Source organism: Cygnus olor, chromosome 1, assembly GCF_009769625.2.
Source record: "Cygnus olor isolate bCygOlo1 chromosome 1, bCygOlo1.pri.v2, whole genome shotgun sequence".
In the NCBI taxonomy this organism is placed as follows: Eukaryota; Metazoa; Chordata; class Aves; order Anseriformes; family Anatidae; genus Cygnus; species Cygnus olor.
This window is the reverse complement of record NC_049169.1, coordinates 207526011-207551231: the sequence shown is the minus strand read 5'-3', so window position 1 is coordinate 207551231 and position 25221 is coordinate 207526011. Positions and strand designations below refer to the sequence as shown.

Here is a 25221-nt window from a genome sequence, read left to right as displayed (position 1 = left end):
CCCAGCCTCACACGTCCCCCTGCCCTGACCATGCCCCCACAGCCACCAGGAGAAGCCCTCAGCCGAACCCCTCCTGCCACCACCCCCAGCACCACCCGCGCCCCGCGGCCACCCTGAGCCCCTCAGCCTCCCAGACCACAACAGGTTCCCCTGGCACAGCACGGCCACGGCGGGGAGATGGTGCTGGGGGGGTGGTGGAGGAGGAATTTGGGGGGGAGCACGGGACCGCCCACAGCATGCGCCGCGTCATGGCGGGGCGAGAGGTGACGCCTTCCCCGGCGTGTCATTGTCACATCATGGTCGGGGGGGGGGTGAGATAAGGGTGCTGAGGCATCTACTGACCTGCGGCGGGCGCGGGCGGCCGGGGGGCGGCCCCCGTCTCTGGTCCCCGAGGCTCTGAGCCATCTACATCCCATCGCAGCGGGGCTTTGGGGCAACCGAAAAGCGAGAGCGAAAAGCACCGCCGCGTCCCCACCGTGCGCGGCACCGGCTCCTGCTGCGCGCGGTCCCCGACCGATAGCGACAGGATCGCCGCCGGGGGGTCAGGATGAAACCCGTTAAAAAAAAAAAAGGAAAAAAAAAGCAAGGAGAAGGATGCCAAATCAGGGCAGGCCGGCGAGTCTCCTGCTATCCTGGCTAAAAAAAGCAGGAAACCATATCCCGGGCCGGGAGATGCCAATCTTCCCATGCAAACAACTCCCTGCTTGTTTTCTTTGGAGAGTACCAGCGGGCCGGGGAACGTGCGGTCACAAATAGCAACCCCGCGGCCCTGCCAGGGAAATATTAACCAGTCCTGCTCGAGCCACGCTGCTGGGCTGTCCCCCCGTCCGTCCCACCGCTGTCCCCTCACTGGTCCAGCTGCCAGTCTCCTGCTGGTCCCACGGCTCCTCCAGAAGGGACCCGATGGGTGATGCCACCATGCAGCGCCGTGGATGTCCCTTCCCCAGCGCATCCCTGCCCTGATGCCAAGTCCTTGTGGGGTTCCCTGGTGGCTCGGATGTCACCGGTGGGGTGACCGGTGGCATCAAGGCACCCCTGTCCCCAAAAAGGGACGAGCACCAGGGTGCAGGGGCTGAGGGATGTGGCAGGATGAGCGGTCTCCCCAGCCTGATGCCCTCATTGGCACCCCCAGCCCTAAAATTGTAGGGTTTCAACTTAAAATGAATATGGGTATCGGTGTAAGACTTCTGGGGGGACACAGCTTGGTGTTAGCATTGGTCCTGACCACAGCCACGGGGCGACTGGTCCCAGTAGCTGGTGCAGGCAGGGACTGGGAGGCTGGGCAGGACCCCAAAGGTGAGCAGCTCTGCGCCCTCTCCTCCAGCACCGAGGCGCGAGCCGCTGGAATATTTTTACCCAGATGCTGATTTTCGCTCTCCCTCCGATTGGCCAGGCCGCGGTTCCCAAAGACCCAAAAGCAAACACGCTATTTATAGAGAGAGTTCATTTACTGGAGCCTTTCCCTTTGAAATTCCTCACCCATCCTCACCATGGAAACCAAGAGAGCCCGGAGAAACAGCCCCACCGGGACCAAACATCGGAGCTTTAAAAAGAGCCGGGCTGGGGGGAGCGGGGGTGGAAGTGACCCATGTTCTTCTCCGGACACGTCCTGGCCTGGAAAGAGCACGGTGGAAATCACAGCTCCTGTGGGTCTGGCTCTGCACGCCAGGCTTGGTGCCTTCAGCTTCTGCCATCGGGGAAGGTGGAGCGTGGATGCTCTGCAAAGCGTGCCCGTGGAGCATGGAGGGGCTGGGGGCGGTGGGAAGGGGTAATGGAGGGAGGCAGTGGGGTGGGGGGGTGGAGGTGGGGGAGATGGGAGGAGGTGGATGGATGGATGGACGGATGGAGATGGATAAGGATGGAGATGGGTGGACAGGGATGGATGGATGGATGGATGGATGGAGGGATGGATGGAGACAGATGGGGATGGATGGAGATGGATGGAGATGGGTGGATGGGTAAGGATGGATGGATGGAGGTGAATTGATGGATGGATGAGTGGAGAAGGAGGTGGAGATGGATGGATGGATGGAGATGGATAAGGATGGAGATGGGTGGAGAGGGATGGATAAGAAATGGATGGAAGGATGGGTGGATGTAGGGATGGATGGATGGAGGGATGGATGGATGGATGGATGGATGGATAAGAATGGAGACGGAGATATACGGATGGATGGATGGATGGATGGGTGGATGGATAAGGATAGAGATGGGTGGAGATGGATGGACGGATGGATGGGTGGATGGGGATGGAGATGGATGGATGGGTGGATGGATGGATGGATGAATGGAGATGGATGCACGGAGATGTATGTACAGATGGAGATAAGTGGATGGAGATGGATGGATGAATGGATGGAGATGGACAGATGGATGAATGACATGGATGGAGACAGGTGGATGGAGATTGATGGAGATGGATAGGTGGGGGGGTGGAAGGACGGAAGGACGGAAGGACAGAAGGACGGAAGGACGGAAGGACGGAAGGACGGACGGATGGAAGGAAGGAAGGAAGGAAGGAAGGAACCTTCCGTTGCACCTTGTGCAATGACACCACTTTCTCCACCCACAGACTGAGCTGGGGAACGAACCAGAAACCTCCTCTTGCACCTGAATTTAGGAGAAGTCCCTGACCGGACTCCAAGGTTGGCGCTGCACCAGTGCCGTTGGGACTGGCCAGGTGCTGCCTATGGTGGTGGGGCTGTGCTGGGCAGGTGGTGGGGCTCGAGGAGGACGAGGAGCTGGGGGAGGATGAGGAGCTCAAGGAGGATGGGGCTGGGGACAAATGTTGGGTCTTGAAAATGAGCAGAGGCCCAGGCACATCACCTCTCTGCTCCCTCAGTCACGGGAAACCACCCAAGAGCCACGGGAGCTCACAGAACACTTCGGCTGCACGCGGTTTTGCATGGAAAAGCCCAGGCACGGCTCTTTGTATACACACGCAGGCAGGGTGCCCAGAAATGCAGAGCGTGCACAGCCACGGTACAGCCTTGTGTCTCCCCGTGCACCTCTGCGCGTGCAAACCCGCACCGTGAACCTCCCTGTGCACCCCGGCCCGTGCAAACCAGTGCAGCTGTCCTTGTGCACCCTTGCACACACACCTTAGCACCAGGAGTCTTCCTTTGCACAGACACACGAGCACACCAGCACCAGGAATTTCTCCATACGGGGATTCGCATGGGCAGCAGGATGGGGGATGTCTCCGTGCACCCCTGCAGGTGCACCCCAGCACCAGCGATGTCCCTGTGCACACCTGCACGTGCAAACCAGGACCAGAAACCTCCCCGTGGACCCTTGCATGTGCAAACCAGCACAGCAGACCCCCCCTGTGCACCCCAGCACCAAGGATGCCCCCATCCCCCTGCCCCCCAGCACTGGGGGATGTCCCCGTGCCTCCCTACACGTGTCCCCCAGCACCGGCACGGGGCCGGGGGCTGCTCGGCGGGGCTGGAAGCGGAGCCCCCGCCCGGCCCAGCCTCCCACCCTCGCTGCAGAATCGGGGCTTTGTGCCAGGAGCCTGACCTTTGGGTGCGCGGCCACGGGCCAAGACCAGCCCCCGGCACGGGGCCCAGCCCGGCGCTAACCCTCTCGCTCCGGGGCTGGATCCTGGCCCCCGCATCCGTCAGGCACAAGGGGTGGCTGCAACCCAGCCCAAGAGCCATCCATCACCCTTCAGAGTTCTTTTCCTAATTAATTACAGGCTTTAATTACAGGGAGCGCAGGCACTGGTGAGCTGCAAACGGCGGGGTGCAAATAGGGTGGGAGTGATGGGTCTGCGCTGTGCACGGGGGACAAGGGACAACGAGGAGGGGGTGACACCAGACGTGCTCTCTGGTCTCTGGGTCAGCACATCCCAAACCCCAAAATGCACGTCCCCAAAGCCCCCAGACCCCACAGGTCCCTCTATGCTGACGTCCCCAAAGGGTGACAAGCCACCCTTCCCAAGCTGGTGTCCCTACAGGCCGTGCCTGCTGGCGCAGGCACAAACCAACCACAGCAATCCCAAAATACAGCTCCCTTTGCCATCCCAAAACCACATGGCCACGGGAATATCGGCTGTGGGGGTAAAAATAGTCTGAAGCTCGCTGCCTCCTCGTTAGGGATGCTTCGTTAGGGCTCGCCGGCAGGGAATACGGGGCTCCATCCTATAAGCCATGGGGTGGGATGCCAGGGGGCTGCACGGCCCCACGTCAGCCCTTCCCGTGCCTCAGTTTCCCCTGGAAAAGAGCCAGGATAAGATTCGGGCGAGCCCTTGGCTCTGGGGAGAGGAAAGCAGAGATTCACCCCCCCCCCCCCCCCTCCCACCCCGGCCGTTTAATTATAGATTTCCAGAAATGCCAAAACCCGAGAAAACTCCCAGCCGTGGCCCAAAACCTGGTTTCTATGGAGATCGGTGAGGAGGGAGGCGGGGGAAAGGGAGAAGGGGGACGAACGGGTGCCCGGTGCCGAACTCCAGGGAGGAAACGTTACTGGTGGGACAACGTCAAGAGGACTTTTTGTGCCTTTTGCTGCAAATCCCTGCTTTGTTTTTCCCCAGGACCACCTTCACGCCTTGCCCCTGCCCTCAGAAAAAAAGCAAAAAGCCCCCGATGGGACAGAGCCGTCCCCAGAGGGGGACAAACTTGTGGCTGCTGCATGGGACGAGGATGTTCCTGAGGGTGTAACAAGGCCAAAGGATGCTCCAATCCCCCCAGTCCGCCGAAACCCCAGTGCAACCACCTTTACACCATGCTTCCCCCTCCGCCAGCCCCAAATCTGCTCCCTGTCCACTTTTGGGGGAAGAAATCAGCATTTTTGGCTCCCTCCATCCCGTCCCCAGTGGGGAGCAGCAGGTGGGGAAGGCAGTGGCCGGGCCGCTCCGGGGCCACGTTCCCATGACTTGTCCGATCCTGCGAGGTGCTATATTTAAGTCAATATTTTCCTCTTTAATCCGACGGCTGCTAAGTCAACAAACAGAGCGTGGCAGCAAACATACCTAATTTTCCACCCCCCGGGGCGCTGCACATGCGTGTGCATGGGTGTGCGCACACGTGTGCCACCCGTCCCGGCGGCTCACGGGACACCGCCGGGCTCGGCGGAGCCAGAAAAACTCCTTTTTCTTTTCCTTTTGACGCATTTCTTTTTTTCTTTCTGCCTTGAAAGTAGCATTTCTTCCCGCAGCTTCCACGCTGCAAATGGGTTTTGCTGCAGGACGCACGGCACGGGGGGGATAAAAGCCTCGTGCCCAGGTTTCGAGTGCGGCCGGAGGAGCTCTCCGGCACCAGGGACGCCTTGGCCGGCTCTGGCCCCACAGAGAAACGCTGGAAGGCTCCCAGGACAAACAGTCCTGCTGCCGAGGGAGAACAGCACGTTACAGCCACCCGCCGGCACATGCAGCCCAGGAAAAAGCCGGCACAGCGGCGCTGCCCCGCTCCGAATCACCGGTGCAGCAAGGAGCCGGGGGGACTCTTTGGGTAAAGGCTGGGTTTTGCCGTGCTGCGAGCAGCCGGAGGGATTTGGTCCGTGTTTTGCTTGGGATTTTTTGGATGTCTGTGCCCTCTCCTTGCCCCGTGTATGACAAATAAGTTGGGGGAAAATTAAAAAAACAGCTCTGGTAGTGTTGGGAATGGTTGGGCACGCGGTGTGCCGAGCCTGCAGCCCTGCCGAAGGCGCTCGAGGGGGATCCTGGATGGTGAGCATCAAACCCAGCGTGGATTAAAGTGGGTGCTGAGCCCACGGCGAGGCTGGGAGCGCAGGGGTGGATTTATCCTGTGCCTCTGGCCACCTGGGGACCTTGCTGTCCCTGCACGGTGCCAGCATCCTCACCTCCACCGGGCACTGCGGGGAGCACTCGTGCATCTGGACCTCAACGGGAGGAGAGCGTTAGGTTCGTTAACTGCAAGTCCTAATGAACCAGGAGCAGGCAGAGCTGCAAACCGGGAGGATATCTCAGGGGAATAACGCTGCAGGACTGCCAGACCCCGCTGTTACTCCCCGGAGATGGATGCCGGGACGGACAGATGGCACGACGCGCTGCCGAGCGCTTCGGATGCCCCAAAGTCCCCGTGGAGCCGACAATGTCATCGAGCAGAGGATCAGCCTCATGGCGCTGCTGCAAGCCAGAGCCCAGGCGGGGGGAAATAAATAAAAAATAAAGATAATTCCTTCTCCGAAGGTCCAGGAACGTGTAAATCTCCGCTCGGTCCCAGGTTATATCCGGCCTTTGGTGCTCTGCCCTGTAACGAGAGCAACTCGGTCCCCCTCGGCCCCCCCCCGGCCACAGCTGGTGCCATCTGAAGTAAAACATCCCAGCTCCACTCTCCAATAAATCAAAGGGGAAATAAAATACGGGTTTAAGTTCTCTTATGGCTGCGGCACAAAGAAAGCCGAAGGCAGGAGAGAGATTCAAAGATACAGCTGCAGCCTTGCCCTTAAAAGGAGAAATTCGCCCCCTCGGTGCCGAGTCCGGCGGGTTCAGGCAAGGTGAGGAGCATCCGCCGGGGGGTCCGGCCCCTCCGTGTCCCACGTCCTCGAGGTGATGCTGAGCCAAACTGGGCTCCCAGCTGCTCGGGGCTGGTGCTGGAGTTGGTAGGCTGGGGGAAAATCTACCTAAAATGAGCCCAAAATCGGTTCGGATGCTCCCAACCAGCTGCGCCGGGAACTGCCACGCTTGATGCTTTTTTTTCTTTGATGCCTTTTGGGGCACTTTTCACCCCGAGATCTCCAAGTCTCTCGCAAACCATTAATTGCTCCCCTGGGAGCCAGACCCTCGCCCCGCCAGGCGCTTGCTCCGTGTCAGCGTTGGCCGAAAACGGGGCAAAATTTTACCCCAAACCTCTTTCTGGGGATGCTCTTCCTGCATCTTCCCGAAGCTCCTTGCTCTTGGACGGCTGCAGCGGCGATGGACAAGGGGGATGTGCAGGAGGAAGACGAAGCAGTCGGGGTGCTGGGGTCCCCTTTTTGCCCCTGGCGTGGATTTTATCCCAAGATTTTGCCCCCTTCCAGCTCCTTTTCCCTCCAAAGGGCGCCAGAGGCGTCGACCGACTCCGCACCAAAATGATTTTGTGCAAACGAGCGTGCAAAAAAGAGGGCGCCTTGCAGCTGCGAGCCGGCCGAGCTGCTATTTCGGCAGCCTGGGGCTGGGAAAATAACCCAGCCTGCAACCACCCGCACCCATCTGCGGGGCTGGGAGGTGACGCGGCACCCAGCACCCACCCAGACACCGGGACTGGATTTTCTCCTCTCGTTTCCAACTGCTGGAGAAGGAGGCAGGGGGATGGTGAGGGCAGAGCACCCCCCCCCCCCCCCCCCCCCCCCCCGCCATTGCACGGAAAAGGGTGGATCATGCAGAAAATGGGTGCTGATAAAGGACCGGGGAGCTATCGCCCACCCTCGCCCTAGGGCACGGATCAAAGCCGGCGCTGCAGCTCCATCCCAGCATGGGCCTGTGGCACAGACGGGTCTGTGGGACGGCAGCGGGATCGGCAAATCCTGCATCCCCTGGTGTCCCCCCCTGCTTGGGAGGACGCGGGGAACCCTCCAACCCCGGCACCACGGGGATGGAGCATCCTGTCCGGCGCTTTGCCATCCCGAGGCCAAACCATCCCCTTGGGATTTGCTGAGAAGACGCCGGGGAGATGCCGTGGCCAAGATGCTTCATCACAGCAATGGCGGCGAGCCCACAATCCCTTATCACAGCCCTTATCGCAGTGCCACCAAGATCCACAGGACATTGGGCCAACACGGGCGCTTGGAGAGGGGATTCAGCCCCAACAAAACCCAGTGAGACCCCAAAACATTCAATTCGGAGCTGCTCGGGGATGAGGATGGGGAAAACACCCGAATTTTGTCCATGCACATGCACCATGGATAAATATCCCCGCTCCACATCTCAGCCCGGCCAGGAAGGGTTATGCTGCCCGGGCACTTCTCATTTGGCTTCCGGAGGCTTTGCAGGGGACTCTCACAATCCCGGCCTCCTGGCCACCATAAATCACCACCGAAATGGGATTCGGCCCCCGTGGACATTTCTGGGCTTCGCCCCGGCGCCGCGCGGGGACGTCAGCCCACGGGGACTTGTGCTGAGTTATTAAAAGCCCGGTGGGCGCGGGAGGTGGCGGCGCTTGCAAGCATGGCATCGCTTTTCCAGCAGCTTCGTTCCCCCCATCTGTGCTCCCGTGTCCCCGCTTGCACTGGCGAGCAGGGAAGACCCCCAAAGCCAGTGACCCCAAAGCTGACTCCCGGAGAAAGCAAAACGCCTTTTTCCCCAAAACCTGTCCCCCCTGAGCCCACCGGGAGCAGCATTAATTAAATGTGGTAATAAAACCTTTACAAACACTTTTTTCCCCCTTTTCCCTTAGTTTTTAAAGTGCACTTTTCTGATAAGCCATAAACCTCAGCACGGTCACCACGAGCCTCGAGCTGAAAAGTTTTAGGGGAAAGGACACACTTGCTCCCGTTCAGCACATTTCCACAGGGAACAACTGCAAGACATGGCATTTTGGGGTCAGAAAGTGCTGGTACGCTCCACCAGGGCAGAATATGGGGAATATATTTTAAAAAAGACAATTTAAGCCCCCTGCCATAGAAAAAGCAACTTCTGGTTCAGCATTTCAGGCAAAAAATCACCTGTGGCCGGTCAAGAGCACACCTGTTTCTGGGAACCCCATAGAGCATCGCTGGGAAATGCACCAGGAAGGCAGGAGAACTGCCTTCCCTGTACATTTGGTGCTGTTTGACCCAGAAATTGCTTGGTTTCCACCTCAAAATCACCTACTTCTGGGGGTGGATCCCACAAGGCCCACCCTCAGCACCAGAAAGGGCCGGCCCCTGCTCTGGGCCATCCAGCAGCGCTTCTCCGCGTGAACTTTGGTCCCCAAAAGGGCCACGCAGTGGGGAGGGGACACCAAAACACCCCCGCCACCCAGGGGGGACAGTCCCCACAAAGCCAAACAGCGGGGTTTTGGGGCAAGAAGGGCACTTACCACTTGGGGCTTGCTCCTGGGGTCGGGCTGCCGCGGGCACCGGGCGGGCTCGGGGGCGGTGGGCGTCGCGGGCGAAGAGCGGGGTCCATCCCCGGGGCCGGGGGACGTGTCACCGGAGTTGAGGGCCAGCATGTACCGCTTGGTGACATCCTCCAGCGACGGCGGCTGCGGGGCAGGGAAGGACTTGACGGGCAAGCGGGTGGCATCCGGCACGGGGAGGTGGGCATGGTGGCCGGCGTGCGGCTCGGGGACCGAGATGGGGACGAAGGTGGCGGGCTCGCTGGTGTGGCGCACGTGCTTGGTGGCTGGGCGGGCCACCCTGGAGAGGCTGGGGGGCACTGGTGGAGGCTGGTTCTCCTGGTGGGACGCGCGGCTGGAGCGCTTCTTGGAGCTGCGCCGGGCGCCGCGGGGGGACAGCACCTCGGCGAGCTTGGGGTCGAAGCCATAGCCTTCATGTCCTTGGGGACGCGCCGGCGCAGATCTCTGCTCCGAGAGGATGGGCTCGCTGCTGGACGGCGGGATGCTGCCCTCCAGCTCGCTGATGGCCTCGCCGGGACCCTCGAAGGCGCCAGCAGGCAGCTCGCCGCGCCGGCTGGGGTCGCTCAGCGACTTCTTCTTGATGGTTTTGCCGTTGCCCTTCTCGTCAATGACTTTGTCCATGGCACCGGGCTGGCTGACGATGGTCTGAATGAGGCTGCTGTAGTCCCGCAGCCCGTCGCTGCCCAGGGACAGGTCGCTGCCCGCGCTGCCCACGTGGCCAGCCAGCGCGATGGCCACAGGCTGGGGGATGCCCCCCTTGGCGCTCAGCGAACCCAGCAGGTTGCTGTCGACGGAGAAATTCTTTGCCTCCTCCGCCACTGGGCATCGCCGGTGGGGCATGGGGTCGCTCAGGGAGCGGTAGGGCTCGCCGCTGCCCTCCCCGATGCCGCTGTCGGCCCCGTTGGCGCCCACCGAGGGGAATTTCCGCCGGCGCCGCAAGCTGCTGGGGGTGCTCGGGGCCTCCAGCGGCGCTTGGGCTTTGCCGGCCACGGGGACGTCTTCCAGTGCCATGGCCTGAGCCGGGGGCAGCGGCGGCTCGGTTGCAGTCTCAGCAGCATCAGGCAACTGCCAGGCAGCCACGGCCTCGTGCAAGTCCTCCAGGGCCACCCCAGTGGGCCCCGGCTCTGGCTCGGTGACGATGCCCTCGTCCGTCACGCTTGACTCGTGACCCAACAGCTCCTCCACGGATTTCCTTCGAGAGAAGTTCTCCAACTCCGCTTCCTTCAACCGCCGCGTGCTCTCCACCTGTCCCCGAAGGGCCATGTCCGTCCCCACGGGTGCCACCTCCCCGACGCCCTCCACACCTCCACTGTCCTTCTGCTCGGCCGCCAAGCCGTAGTCCTGCTGGGAACCCATCCTGCTGATCTTCTCAAAGACCTGCCTGGCCTCCTGGATGTACTGGTCCTGGATGACCATGGGCAGCGCGTCCTCATCCCCCTGCTGCCCGCTGGCTGGAGCCACCGCCTCGTGGCTGCTGGCGGTGGCCAGGAGAAGCTCGGAGGAGCTCTGCTTCATGGCGCTCTGCAGGAAGAGCCGGCGCGTCCCCGACTTCTCGGAGCAGGTGAAGGACTTGGCGCGGCGCAGCGTGGCCGTCAGGTCCTTCAGTGTGGGCCGCTCGCCCGGTGCCCAGCGGCTGGGGGGCTGAGCAGCGCCGCGGTCCCGCGTGCCGGCCAGCGGGGGGACGTCGCAGCCCCCCTCGGCGAGGCCAATCCTCACCCCTTTCTTCTTCACTTTCAGCTCCGACAGGTCCGACTTGAGGAAGCTGAGGAGCGTCAGCGTCTCGGTGGCGATGTCGGGGTTGGACAAGGACTTGCAGTGCTCGGCCCGCTCCCCAGCCAGCTGCGGGCCGTCGCTCCCCAAATCTGGCCTCGCCTTGACCATGCCCGGTGGCACCTTGGGCCGGACACGAGGCTGGGGCTGTCCCCAAGCCACGCCATCGCTCGGCCCAAAGCCGGGCGAGCGGCGGCCGCCGTGGAGGACCCAACAGCTGCCCGGCTGCTCCTCTTCCTTCAGCGTCTCCGTGCTGGAGTAGCGGCTCCCGGCGGGGCTGCCGAAGGGCAGGATGCTCACCTTGGCCACCCGGGCCACCACGGGGGCCGCAGGGGCCAGCGGTTGCCGGGTCCCCGACTTGGTCGGGCCCTCGCCGTCCCCTTGGCGGCCGGGGGCTCGCAGCAGCCCCTCGCCCTCGCTGCCCGGCGAGCCCCGGCTGCGGGGTGAGGAAGAGGAGGGCGAAGAGGAGGAGGAGGAGGAGGCCGGGCGGGCCGAGCTATGCCAGGAATGCGGGCCGGGCCCCGGCGCAGCCCCGCGGGGCGCCCGCAGCGCCGGGTGCGGGACGCGGCTGCGGGGCGGCGGCGGCGGCGGCGTTCCCCGGCCGCTCCCGGTCCCGTTCCCGTTGCCGGCCCCGTTGCCGGTCCCGATCCCGTTCCCGGCTCCGTTGCCGGTCCCGATCCCGTTGCCGGCCCCCGGGGGCTGCCGCCCGCTCTCGCCGAAGAGTTTGCGCATCGCCGGGACGCTGGGCCAGCGCGGCTCCGCGCTCAGCGCCGGCCCCCGAGGCGGCGGCGGAGGAGGAGGAGGAAGAGGAGGAGGAGGAGGAGGAGGAGGAGGAGGCGGCGGCCCCGCATGGGCCGGGCCCGGGGGCTCCAAGCGGCCGAAACGCAGCGAGAGCTGCCGAACCGACGGGGCCAAGCCGCGCGCCGGAAAAACTTGGCTGCCCGGGGAAAAAAGCGACGAGGAAGAGGAGCAGCGGCAGGACGACGGCGAAGGCTGCGAGGAGGAGGAGGAGGAGGAGGAGGAGGAGGAGGAGGAGGCCCGGCCGCTGCCCCCCTCCGCCATTGTGTGCCCCCCCCCGCCGCCGCCTCCGCCCGCCCCCCGGCCCCGCCGGCAGCCCCGGCCCCGCTGCCCCCCGCCGCAGGCACCGCCCGGCCCCGCTCCTCCTCCGGGCTGCCAGCGGGCTTCATCACGCCCGCTTTGTTTTCTCTCCTTTTTTTTTTTTTTTTTTTAACTTTCTTTCCTCCCTCCCTCTTTTTTTTTTTTTTTTTTTTCCCTCGCCCCCTTCTTTTTTATTTGTTGCATTCAAATAAACTTTCCCCGAGGGGCGGGGTTTCCTCCTCCCGGAGAGGGGGTTGGTGGCAGTGGCCATTTTGGGGTTTTTTTTTTTTTTTTTTTGCTTTTTTTTTTTTTTTGCAAGAGCAGCAGCAGAAGGAGGAGAGGAGGGAGAAAAAGGGGAAGGGAAGGGAAGGGAAGGGAAGGGAAGGGAAGGGAAGGGAAGGGAAGGGAAGGGAAGGGAAGGGAAGGGAAGGGAAGGGAAGGGAAGGGAAGGTAAGGGAAGGGAAGGGAAGGGAAGGGAAGGGAAGGGAAGGGAAGGGAAGGGAAGGGAAGGGAAGGGAAGGGAAGGGAAGGGAAGGGAAGGGAAGGGAAAGTGGCACAGAGCTGCTCAGGCTGAGCACCAGGCTCCCCACATCCCCCATCTCCATCTGCCCCCAGCTTTTGGTGTTTATTTGATTTCCTTTTGCTGGGCAAATAGGATAAGGATGTGACTCTGGGTCACTCTGAGCTGGAGGGGAGAGCCCCTTTCCCTTTTCTCCACCTGGGTCTCTCCAGCCACACTTTGTGGCTCATCCAAGGCCGGGCACCCCATCCCCACCTCCCCAGGCATCCCAGCAGCTCAGTGCCCCGCTGAAAGTTTTTCTCCTTACTTTTTGGGTCATCAGTGCTGGTTACTTGCAGGCAATAAGCCCGTTTCCCCCAAAAAAGACAGCAGATTGATCACCGGGGAACTGAAAATGAATGGGATGACCCCGCTTTGCAGGGCTGCACCACGTAAAGGACGCTGCTGTCTCTGTCCCAGGGGCACAAAACCCCCATAAATGCATTTTTTTCAAGAATAAAAAGTGCCTCTGGCAACGCCGTGGATTCCTTCCCCGGCTCTCCCTTCCTTCCCACCACCTTCCTGCCCCGCTGCCCCCAGGGCTGGGTGTCTGCTGGGCCTGCTGATGACGTCCCTGCGCTGTCACTGGCATTGGGGACAGGATTTAGGGAAGAGCCCTTCTCGCCCCATCCCCGAGGTGTGCCCATCACTGTGGCTTCGGGGCCTGCTGGCACCAAGGGACCCACTGATGGGGCTTGGCAGGAGGGAGAAGACCCCCAAGGCCAGGCAGACCAAAAGTGGAAAAACTGAGCTCCGAGTGCCTTGAAAGCACCCCCAAAATTGGCGATTCTACCTCCTGGACCTCTTTGGGATGTCCTGGATGCCCCTACCCCAGTCTAGGGTGTCCCTACGGTGTCCCCAAACCCCTCCGAGGCACCCACGCTGCTTGCACACTCCATGAAGGCGGCCTGGGGCCATCCGCGCTCATGGGAAAATACAAAATATGTTCCTTTCTGCCTTTATTGGACATCCTTGGGGCTTTTTGCAGAGCTTTTTGGGGTCACACCTGGCAGGGTGTCCGCGCGGCAGGGCCGGGCGGCGCTCCCCGTGCCCCCCAGCCCCGCCGCCTCCCCGCAGACATTTCCCAAAACGCGAAGTTTTTGCGCCCTCTCCAAACCTGAAGATTTTGCGCCCTCTCCTGGGTCCGGGCGGCGTGACTGAGCCCGAGCCCGGCGTCACCCACCCGGCGCCTTTCCTTTGTCCGGGAAAACTTGGGGACGCCACCGTCCCCCCGGGTTTCTCCCTCCAACCACCGTTTTTTTTTTCCGCAGCACGCAAAATTGCGGGGATAAGAGACCCCAAAAACGCGTTGGAAGAGATCCCAGTGCCGAGAGCTATGGCCAAGGGGAACCCCAAGGCCACCCCTGCCTCCTGCACCCCAACCTCAACCCTACATAGGGTTCTCGCCAAGATAAAGCAAGGGACCGTCCACCCTAGGTGCTGGTGGGTTTATTTGGGGCTGGTTCTACCCTTCAGCCCTCCCTGAGTTCAGGTGTGTCCGGATGCGGCCACGGGTTTGTGGCGAGCGAGCTGGGATTAACGGGTGCTCAGCCATGTGGCTTTGTGCAAGCAGCCGGGCTGGAGGGCTGCTAATCCCCGAGATTTGAAGCAAATTGCTTAAATCAACTTAGACGCGATTATCGCACAGACACACCTGCGAGTATGGGTTTGCAAAGTGTATTTGGGGTGGGGTGGCTCCGTGCACAATGTTCCCCCGCTCGGATACGTGTATATATGGTACATAGCATGTGCAGATCCCTGTGGACATATACATAGGGGCAGGTTCAGTCTATACGTCCTATAAGGTAGGGGACTGGCAAAGCAGTTAGACGTACAGCCACAGTGCCCAGCCTCTTCGGTGGCCCTGGGTCGGCTGGGATCCTCATGTGGGTAAGGTGCAATCCTACAAAACGTGATGATTTGGTTCATTCAGCTGGCTCAGCGTTGAAGTCCGGTGTCACCCGGGTGGCAGTGGCAGGGGTCTCCCAGTTCCTGGCATCGTTTCTGGGTGGTAAATATGGCATCGGTGTCCTGGTTCCCCTCACTGCCCCTCGCCAGCTCCCCGGCTGACCAGGGATGCCCTCTCACCCTTTCGAAGCACCCGTGGCACCAGTGGACCCATGTCTTTTACTGGTCTGGTCCCATTCTGGGATACGCCAGTATTACCCCAAAATGTCCGTGACACCAATCTGTTCCTCTCCTGGGTCCACAGAAGTGCTGGGGATGGTTTGTGGGAGATATTGGTGTTCAGGACCCCAAAACTGCCCCGCGGCCTCGGTGGCGGAGCACAGAGCCATGTTCCCCAGGTGAGTACAAGCCAAAAAATCCTCCCCAGATGAGGGGAAGCTTTAAACATCTTTTGGAGGCAGAAATCCCCCCCGAGCAGCCCACCCGGGCGGCCCCATCCCTTCTCCCCACGCTCCCACCGCCTCCTCCATGGTCCCCCCAGTGGTTTTTATTGCTTCGGTGCTTCAGCCTCCACCAAAAGGTGGCATAAAGCAGCTAAAAAACAGGACGGCATCGAGCAACCAGTGGAGGGCAACCCTCGGAGAGCGGGGACACTTCATTGCAACTGCCGTGGGCTGGAGATGGGCTGGAAGCAAGCGCTGGAAGCTCAGGAGATGTCCCCAGGCGCGTCCCCGTCTCCACACCACGCAGCTTCGAGCCAAAACTGCTCTGTGCCCAGCCCTGGTGACACTGAGGTGGCCTCATCTACCTAGGAGCCGTAGGTGACACAGTGGTCGTGCCGCCACTTGGAGCTCATCTTGTCGAGGAGGTAGCGGGTGCTCTCACGGAACTTGCGTTGGGTGAAGTAGAAGAGGATGGGGTCGAGGACGCTGTTCATGCTGGCGAAGGGGCGCGTGCACTTGTAGGCGATGGCGAACGCCTCCAGGGCTGGGCAGGGCAGGCTGGGAGAGGAGCGGACGATCAGGTAGATGGTCTTGGTGAGGTGGAAGGGGAAGAAGCTGATGGAGAAGACGATGACGACGATGACGATCATGCGCACGGCCTTGTCCTTCTTCTTGTGTACCGCCAGGCCGATCAGCTCGTCCCTCTGGCACAGGATGCGGGCCATGCTGCAGTAGCACGCCAGGATGGCCACGAAGGGCAGCAGGAAGCCGGTGACGGTGAGCGTGATGCCGTAGGGGAAGTAGGCGGCGGAGAGGTCCGGGGGGCTCAGGTCGTAGCAGACGGTGCGGTTCCTCTGCGTGCCAGTGGAGGCGAAGACGAAGGTGGGCAGGCACTGGGCGACCACGATGGACCACACGGCGGCGCACACCAGCCACGTCAGCTTCTTGCCCTTCTTCTTGTGCCACGAGGCCAAGGGGTGGCAGATGCCCAGGTAGCGCTGGACGCTGATGCAGGTGAGGAAGAGGATGCTGCCGTGCAGGTTGGTGTAGAACTGGAAGCGGACGAATTTGCAGGTGAAGTCCCCGAAGGGCCAGTAGTCCTTCTGGGTGTAGTTGTAGATGAGGAGAGGGAGGGAGCAGACGTAGAGCAGGTCGGCCGTGGCCAGGTTGAGCATGTAGATCATGGTGCGGGTCAGCGCCTTGCGGGCCAGCCAGATCTGCCCAATGACGACGGCGTTGAGAGGCAGCCCCAGCAGGAACACCACCGAGTAGACCAGGGGCAGCAGCACCTGCTTGAACTCCTCGTGGAAGGTGCACGAGTTCCTCCCAGCTGTGACGTTGGCCATGGTCATGGTCCCCTCTTCACCGGCGTGGCCCCTTGGCAGCACCTGCGAATGACAAAGGGGACTCTTGGTGGCTTGGCCATGGGGTGACACATCCAGAATGAACCCGGATCAGTGCATGCAACCCCATAGCCCCAACCTTCCTCGTCATGGATTTTGGGGTCTATTGGGTGGAAAGAGCAGCACTGTGCGGGGTGGTGGCCCTTGGGGACAGCGCGGCGGCCACCACCACCCCATGGTGCTGGCACTTTGCACAAGGCCAAGCTGCTCTTATGCCAGATGGGCAGAGCTGCTAAAGATGAAATTGCAGCAGAGCCTTTAGCAATGCAGCGAGCTCAGCCCTTGTCCCTGGTCCTCTGCAGGGGGTGCCAAAACCCTACAGCGAGCCACCCGTTTTGGGAGCCGCCAGCAGTGCCGAGGGACGCTCAGATGTTTCATGGGTGCTTTCGTCGGGGAATGGAGAGCAGCAGCTCCCTGGTTCTGGAGATTTTGGGTCCTGGGGGTGACGCCAGCTCATCCACGTGGCCTCTGGGGAAGAGGTCACCCGCTCCGTTATGGGGGCTGGGAAGCTGTGTCCCCGAGCCAGAGGGTGCAACCGGAGCCCGCTCTGCCGGGAGAGCGGGTTGCAAGCGGGCAGTGAAAGGACGAGGAAATAAAACCCAACAAAAGGCAGCAGTCACTGCAAAATCGCAGCGGCCCTGTCCCCCGCCCTGCCACTGCCACCCCGCCCATGTCTCTTCGCCAGGGCCCTCGCCTGGCACCCATGGGTGCTGAGCACGCTCAAGGTGGTTGAAGTGCCCGTGGCAGCGGCGTGCAGAGCTGCTTCTCCTGCCTCTCTCAGTTCCTCCCCGTGTCATCCTCGTCCTGCAGACCTCTCTGCGACCTCGGCACCCACTTCCCCTTTTCATGACCCTTCCGGGCTGGGGGTGCCCTCCTCCGGCTGTGCAGGAACCGGAGGGAAACTGAGGCAGGGAGGGGGGGTTGGGCTCCCTTGTTTTGGGGGGGCACCAGGCTGGAACATCAGCTCCCCTGCTGCCATGCACCTCCTGTGTCATCCCCATACCCCACTGTGCCCCCTGGTACACGCTGTCTGGTCCCACCACTGCCAACACCCCCCCCCGGGGCTGTGACCTGCTCTGTCCCCTGTCCCCTGCACCCCGAGCCTCCCTGCTGCAGCGCGGGGTCACGGCACCCCCTGCCCTCCCCCGGGACCCCAGGTGGAACAGCACCCACCGCTGGAGCCTCGGCCATCCCACAGCTCATGGGACCACTGCTGGGAAAAGGGGGACAAGGTGGCCTGTGAGGTGCTGGAGGGGGGACCCCCAGCGTGGCTTACCCACTGGGATGCCCGGAGTGCTGGGACCCGCCGCCCGGTCCGGGTCCTGGGTGCGTCTGCAGCCCCGGGTGTTGTGCAACGCTTCCCCTTCCTGCCCTGACACAGCACCCCGGTGCTGGATGGGGAACAGAAACCAGGGTGGCAGGGTGGGCACGGCGCTGAACAGCAGGATGGGCGTAGCATGGCATGGCGCGGCACGGCATGGCACGGCACGGCAGGGTGGGCACGCACGGCACCGCATGGCACCCACAGCACGCACACGTGCCCACGCAGACACACGGACCCCAAAACACGTGTGTACACCCCCGGCACACGCCGGGGGGACGTGCTCACCCACCCACACCTACATGTATGCACGCTGCCTACGCACACTTGTACACCCCCCCTGACAGACCTCTATGCACACATGTGGACACAAGTGCACCCCTTACACACATGCACACACCCCCTATACACGCAGGGACACTCCCTACACACACACCCCATACCCCCCATACCCTAAAAACTCAGCACCAGGCCACCCAGTGACATTTGGGAAGTGCCACCGGGGCAGGGAGATGCGCCCCAGACACAGCCCGGCTGGGGATGTGACAATGGTGCCATGGCACCATGAGCACCCATGGGTGCCCCAGGCCACCTGGGTGGGTTTTGAAGCTGGGATATAGGGCTGGGAGTGAAAGAAGAATAATGGGAAAGGGCAGAGGCTGGGATGGGGCAGCTCCAGCTGCCACCAGTGCCACCTGTGGCCACCGAGCTGGGACGGTCACCAGCGCATTCCCCTGGGTGCTTAGCGGGACGTGCTCAGTGCCAGCACCCTGCCTGCCCAGGGAGGTGCGATTGGCAGAGCACCTTGCCCTCTTTACCAGATTTTTCCCCCAAAATACCCCTCCCAGGTGGTGCAAATTGCAGCTGTGAGCACTGCGAGCACAACCTTTTGATAAGGCACCAGAGAAGCCCCCCCCAGCTACCCAGAACCCCCCATTCACACCCTGCCACCTCCCAGCTTCCAGCTTTTGAACAAAACCGCAGCAGATGCTCACTCTCTTCCATCTCCTCCACCCTCTTCCATCAGTGGCTGATAACACCAGGCGTTCGTCGGCCAATTTTCGGCTCCGTTCCCGCACCCCCACTGCCCTCGCCCTCTCCTCCTCCCTCCCCAAAATCCATCTTTTATATTTCTAAACCTGGCTCAACTGCGAGCGGAGCAAATCCGTTTGCCTCCTTGAATGCTGCGGCTGCTTCCCAAATCCCCCGCTGGATGCAACGTGGGATCCTCGCAGGCTTCGCCGCTGAAATAAATACTATTTACGCTACTAAATACACGCATCCTTCCCCAAAATAATGCAGTGACTACGTCTGTTCTTCTCCCTTTCAAAGCAGGAAGAAGTCGCTGTGCCCAGCACGTGCACACTGAGCTTGTTCCTTCTTTTCAGACCTAAATTTGTCCCCCCTCTTACAGACAAATTGGCTGTTCCCCCTTGCTCTTTTCCAAGCAGCTCGCTGCTTTTTCGAGAAAGGCCATGGATGCAGATGAAGCCCCTGTGGCACGGTGCTGGCCCATGCTCTGGGCTCGTGGCAAGGGACGATGTGACAAGGGTTGGGGTTTGTCCTTCCCGGCACGACGGGTGGCCCCGGGCGGGACGTGGCCGTTCCCGGATCTGTCCCTCCTCTCCCTGATCTCTCCGGGAAGCGTTCACAAGAACAAAGCAGGTAGGACACGAACGTTCTGTTGGGTTTTTCATGAAATGGGAAGCACGATCATTGAAAGAGTCCCTTCTGCCCCAAAAACCACTCGAGGTGGAACCGGCACCCTGCTCCAGGCGGGGGGCTTTGCTCAGCGTTTTGCCCTCTTTAGCAGATTTTGCCCCAAAACCACCTCTCCCAGGAGCGTGTGCGAGAGGATGCTGAGGGACGTGAGCAAGGCCACGTGCACGGTCAGTGGCAGAGCTCTCCCATCCCGAAACGAGCAGCACCGAAAGCATCACGGGCAGCCAAAAAACAACCCCAGAACGGGCTGCCCTGACACCACGGTGATGGGCACGGGGCGAAACCCCGCGCCGGTGGTGGGGAAGGGGCCGCCCCGTGCCAGGTGGGGGCTCTGCAGGGTGGAATCTGTCACCGGGGGGGGGGAGCAGAGGGGAGCAGCACGTGGGGAGGGCAGGGAAGGGAAGGAGAAGTGGGGTGCTCTGCGGGCAGACAGGGAAAAAAAGGGGGGGGAGGCAATTGGGGAGGCTTCTGGTTTTGTGCTGCTGTGGAAGCGAAAGCGGCGGCTCAGCAGATTTGCAGCCCTGGATGGCCAGACCTGGGTGATGGGGAAATCTCCAATTATCGATTCCCAGAGGTGTTAGGGTATCGACGAGGCCAGTTTGGGTTTTGGGGGCACGGCTGGGTGCTCGCCCCATGTGCACCCCAGTGTCCTCAGGCACCTCCCTTCTCCCTCCTGCCCATGCTTTGGTGCCCCAGCTGCAAAATAAACCCAGAGACAGCTCCGGGCTCAAAACTTGCTGGGGTAACTTCCACTCACACCACACCTTTTGCAATATAAGAGGAAATCAGGGGAATCGGGGGCAGAATTGCCTCTGGCACCCCTCGCTGGCAGCGTTTCCTCAAGACATCCCAGTGTTGCTACAAACCCCATTTGGGAAAGCTCCGGAGAGCATCCCACGGGTAGCAGGACAGAATTAGGGACAGCAAGGGCTCAAATAGGCTCAGAGTGGCCAGGATCACCCCTTGCTCCCTGCACCCCTTTTCCCTGAGTGGGGAGGGAGAAGCCCCCCTTGGAGAGATGCTCTGGGCAAGCCAGCTCTCCCCGTGCACAACACGCATTTGCAAACCCATTTGCATGAAACACAACAAATCTGTGCTGCCAGAGAGGGCTCCGGGGAAGGGATTAAGCAAAGCAGGTTTGCGAGGTGATGTGAGAAGGGGAAAACACATAGCTCGGGGCTGCGCGGCCAGCCAGCCTTCCTGCTCAGGAAAACAACCCCGCGCCTCCAGTGGGCTTTTTTTTTTCGGGTCCTCCCTCCTGCAGCCCCCACGGAGCAGGATTAGGGGACAAGGAGCACGAAGGGGACGTGTTGGGACAGGGACGGGGCAGCTCGCAGCCCCTGGCCGGGTGTAGGGTTTGTACAAACCCGTGGGTATTTACCCACAAAGGGATATTTACACCCTGATGCTCCCCCACATCCCCACACACGTGTAAACAGATGTATACAAGCTTATATACCTCTGTGGATGTGCATACCTCTACACTTCTATATACAAACATATATGTGGGTCTATAAGTCCATAAATACGGGACTCACCCCAGCCCCCCTTGTATTTGCAGCTCGATTTAAGCTTCTGTACCCATTTATACCTCTGTCCATACATATGTGCAGCTCTACGTACACGCACACATAAAGGCAGCAGCCGGGCTCCCAGCACCTCCCAGGTGGTTTTAGGGCAGATTTTAGGATGCTCCGCATGCATCCCCAGGGACCCCAAGCACGTCCCCGATTGCCCGTGCTGTGGGAGCAGAGGGTTTGGGGAGCATCGGGGCGAACCCGTCCCACTGAGCTTCACCCCTGATTTTGGGATGGTGGAGAGTTTTTCAGCCCTGCTCTGCAGCACCAGCTGCTCGACCTCCCCGAAATCCCTGAAATCCCCTGCCATATCCATCTGGGGACTTGGCAGCCGCCGGCGAGGCAGACACGTCCCTGCTCAGCCGGATCCCTGAGACGGGATGGAATGAGAGGGGTGCCTGTTTTAGGGAAAACACCCCCAGCCCCCTGATCTGGGCTGTAGGGGGGAGCCGGGGAGACCCCAAGACCCCGACCTGGGCTGTAGGGGGGAGCTGCGGACACCCCAAGACCCCGACCTGGGCTGTTGGGGGGGGCTGGGGTGACCCCAAGACCCCGACCTGGGCTGTAGAGGGGAGCTGGGGAGACCCCAAGACCCTGACCTGGGCTGTTGGGGGGAGCTGGGGAGACCCCCAAGACCCCGACCTGGGCCGTAGGAGGGAGCTGCGGAGACCCCAAGACCCTGACCTGGGCTGTAGGGGGGAGCTGGGGAGACCCCAAGACCCCAGCCCACTCCCAGTGGATGACAGATGTTGGGGCTGGCCGTGTGGTGGGCATCGGGCTGGGGGGCAAAAGCCAGCTGTGCCCCCCCCCCCCCCCCCCAGGTCCCTTGGGGTGCCCAGCACCCTGCACCACCCCAGCACAGCCCCAGTGCGGCTGGCTTTGTGCCCGCTGTCACCCCAAAAAGCAGCAGGGGAGACCCAGGGTCAAATCCTTCCCCCGGTCCTGCTCCCACCCTGGCCAGTTCACCCCGATCCTACCCGGATCCCTCTGCCCGGATCGGGTTTGCTCCCGCCCGGCTTGGGCTGGATTTGTCCCGGTTCAACCCGAGCCTGCCGGCTCCTGCGTGCCCCGGGCCGGGCCTCATCCTGCCCGGCTCGGCCCGGTTCGGTTCTGCTGAGCGCTTACCGGCAGCCGGGATGCTCCGGGGTGGCGGCGGCGGTGGCGGTGCTGGGAGCCCCGGGACGGCCCCGCTGCTGCCCGCCGGGCCCCGCTCCGCCCCGCTCCGCCCCGCTCCGCCCCGCTCCGCACCATCCGGCACCTGCGGGGGGACGGGGCAGGGCGAAAGGGGGACGGCTGGGAGCGGGGGGGGGGACAAGGCTGGGAAGGGGGGGGACAGCTGGATGGGGACACAGCTGGATGGGGACACAGCTGGATGGGGTGCACAGCTGGATGGGGATGCACAGCTGGGTGGGGAAACAGCTGGGTGGGGGTCACAGCTGGATGGAAGAACAGCTGGAGGGGGACACAGATGGATGGGGAAACAGCTGGATGAGGCCGTAGCGGGGGGGGGGGGGGACAGCTGGATGGGGAAGGACAATGGGATGGGGGGCACAGCTGGATGGGAGGACAGCTGGAGGGGGACACAGATGGATGGGGAAACAGCTGGATGAGGCCGTAGCCGTGGGGGGGGGGAAACAGCTGGATGGGGGAACGGCTGGGTGAGGCCACAGACGGGTGGGGGAACAGCTGGATGGGGAAGCAAAACAGGACGGGGGAACAGCTGGATGGGTGTGCACAGCTGGATGGGGTGCGCAGCAGGATGGGGGAACGGCTGGATGGGGGAACAGCTGAATGAGACCATAGCTGGGTGGAGGGACAGTTGGATGGGGAAGGATAGCAGGATGAGGACACAGCTGGAGGGGGACACAGCTGGATGGGGATGCACAGCTGGATGGGATGCACAGCTGGATGGGAGGCACAGCTGAATGGGAAAAACAGCTGGATGGGTAGCACAGCTGGATGGGAAGCACAGCTGGAGAAGGTTCCCCGTTGCCCCCGTGCAAGTATCTGGGTCAAATGGGGTGTTGGGGTGCTCCTAAATCCCACCCCAAACGGAGTTTGCAGGGAGGGGGTCTCCTGCCCCGGCCAACAGCTGGATGACCCCATCCGACATCTGGATGACCCCATCCAACATCTGGATCTCCCCATCTGCACAGAGCCCGGCGGCGTGGAGAGCCCGTGGTGAGCAGCCGGGTGTCGGGGACAGGCTCTCCCCACGGTGCCGGTGAGAGGGGCTGGGGTTGCAGTGGGGAGAGGAGCAGAGGAGGTGGCAGCACCTTCACTACTCATTAACCAGGCCGTAAAGGCACCGTGCTTCCTGAGCAGGGCTATTAAAGGGCAATAAGGAAAGGAGCCCGGGGCACGCGGCGGGTAGGAAAGAACCGATGCATAAAGAGCCCAAGGATGCTGGTACCCCGCGGGACGGTGGGCTCTGTGGGATCCTGCGCTCAGCCCAGTTTTGCCCCCCAAATTACCCCCTTCCCTTCTTTTTATGGGGTTTCAAGGGGGTGGGTGGGAGGAAGGTGCCAGGCAGCATCACCTGGGTAACGCAACACGATGCAGGGAGCTCCCCAGCACTGCCTCATTGAGCTGTGCACCCCCAAAGCAGCCCCATTATGAGCTGTAGGGTTTGGGGCAAGGGGTCTGGTTGTAAGATAGTGGATGGGGAGACAGAGCAAAGTGCCCGGGTCCTGCTGGCGCCTGCACGAGCATGGACAACGCGGGCTTTCATCGATCCTGGCACTGCAGCGCTGCAGGGAGATGGGCTCTGGCAGGAGAAACCGTGAATATTTGCAGCCACAGCCAGGCTGGAGCCATCCCCCCAGTCCCGGGGCTGCCCGCGCTGGCGGGGATGGCTCGGTGCCCTGCCGAAATTCCCATCTGCCGCGGGGAGCCGGAAACTGGGTGAAAAAGTGTCTGTCTGTGGAGCGGAGCAGAAAACACGCCTTGCGCAAACATGCCCGGCAGCATTCTGAGGAAGCCCCAGGTTTTTCCTCTGGTGGGGGAGACGGGGCTGAGAACGGACACAGCTCACTCCTGCGATGGGCGGCAGCACCTATCCTGCCTCCATCTGCGGGGCTGGGGAAGAAAAGCTGATGTCCTCGCTCCACGGTCGTCCTTGCAGGTCCCCAAGGTGAGCCCGGCCGTGGGGACACGCCGTAAATAGGGCGAGGAGTCTGAAAAACACCGGGAAGCAGCTGCTCCTGGCCACCCGCCAGCCCCAGCCACCTCCGGCCACATCCACCCCATCCCTGCAGCACCTGGGATAAACAGGAGCCCCAAACCCCAACAGTCTGGGGGCTGAGAAGGGATGAAAGGGGGAAATAGTTTTTTTTCACCCTAATTTCAGCTGCTCGGTTGGGTGAGCCGTGAGGCTGCACGCCTGCAGACACGATCATTATTATTTTTCGCTTGCAAAACCAGAGGGTTCCTGGTTGATTCGGATGTCGGTCGACAAGTTATGTGGGGTTTTTGGCCGCGCTTTGGGTAATCAAAAGAAATTTCCTCCTGGAGATGTCATTGCTGATTACAGACGCGCAGACGCCTCTGGATGGGACCTGGCTTCTTGCAAACACCGCCGGGCCCCGGGTGAAGCGAAGGCTCACGGCCTCCGAGCCTCATCCCCGGGCTCCCCTTCCCTCTGCCTCCACGAGCACCGGTGTTTTGGGGCCGGGCTGGATTAAGGGAAATGAGCATTTTTGAGCCAGGCATCCAAGTGCCGTCATTTTAACAGCTTTTTATAACGCAGGCACAAGGGAGAGGAAGCTGTCTGGGGGAATTAACCGGGGAAAGTGAGCGGGTTCCTCTCTGCCTGTCACCAATTGAATTAACCCCTGGCAGAACGGCCTGGCACGGTGGCTGGATTCGGCCTCACGAGACTTTTGGGGCCGCCTGGTGTCTGCCCCTCCGGCTGGATGCTCCCGGTAATCCCATTAGTGGTGCCATTTATGCTTTCCTCGCCCAGGGATGGACCAGGCACCGGGTGCTTGCACCCCCCTGGGACAGTCACCATGGGCAGGGGACATCCCCACGGGGATACCAGGGTGTCCCCATCCCAGCCATGCTGGGGACGAGGACCAGGTGCCCCCATCCTGCCTGTGGCTCCTCCAGCTCGCCCAACCGGAGGCGGCTGGCGCGAAAAATCTCATTACGCCGAGCTATTTGCAACGGAAATGAGGCCGGTTCCTCGGTGCCCTTTTCCTGACAGTGCCAGCCTGCCAGGTGGCCGGCCTGGCCGAGCTTGTTAATGACGAGGCGATGTTTGATCTCTTTTTTCTCTTTTTTTTTTTTAACCATCTTCCAGCAAATTCTTCCCCGGGCAGCGCAGAGCAGAGATTTGCAGCCATACGGAGACCCCAAATCCCAGCAGGAGCTGCCTGCATTTGGGCAGCGCAAGGCCCCAGATGCCATTTTTTCGG

At 61.6% G+C, this 25221-nt stretch overlaps 2 protein-coding genes across 7 annotated transcripts in view; both read right to left on the bottom strand.

The window, feature by feature from the left end:
• ARHGEF17 (Rho guanine nucleotide exchange factor 17) overlaps positions 1-11857 on the bottom strand; it is a 36598-nt gene extending 24741 nt beyond the window's left edge. Inside the window, exon 1 of the mRNA XM_040544651.1 lies at positions 8964-11857. Coding sequence (XP_040400585.1) covers positions 8964-11834 — 2871 coding nt within the window. The 5' untranslated portion in view covers positions 11835-11857. The remainder of the gene's footprint in view (positions 1-8963) is intronic.
• Positions 11858-14092: 2235 nt separating this feature from the next.
• P2RY6 (pyrimidinergic receptor P2Y6) lies at positions 14093-22046 on the bottom strand. 6 transcript variants are annotated; one of them, XM_040544645.1, is made up of 3 exons: positions 18644-18999; positions 17460-17574; positions 14093-16168 (listed from the first exon to the last, which is right to left on the bottom strand). In XM_040544645.1, the coding sequence occupies exon 3, from the start codon at positions 16130-16132 to the stop codon at positions 15146-15148; it is 987 nt and encodes a 328-aa protein (XP_040400579.1). In that variant the 5' UTR covers positions 16133-16168; positions 17460-17574; positions 18644-18999; the 3' UTR covers positions 14093-15145. The 6 variants fall into 6 exon arrangements, with proteins under 6 accessions (XP_040400579.1, XP_040400583.1, XP_040400584.1 ...); XM_040544649.1 differs by lacking the exons at positions 17460-17574; positions 18644-18999 and adding an exon at positions 21929-22046; XM_040544650.1 differs by lacking the exon at positions 17460-17574 and having other exon boundaries at positions 18654-19000.
• Positions 22047-25221: the final 3175 nt, after the last annotated feature.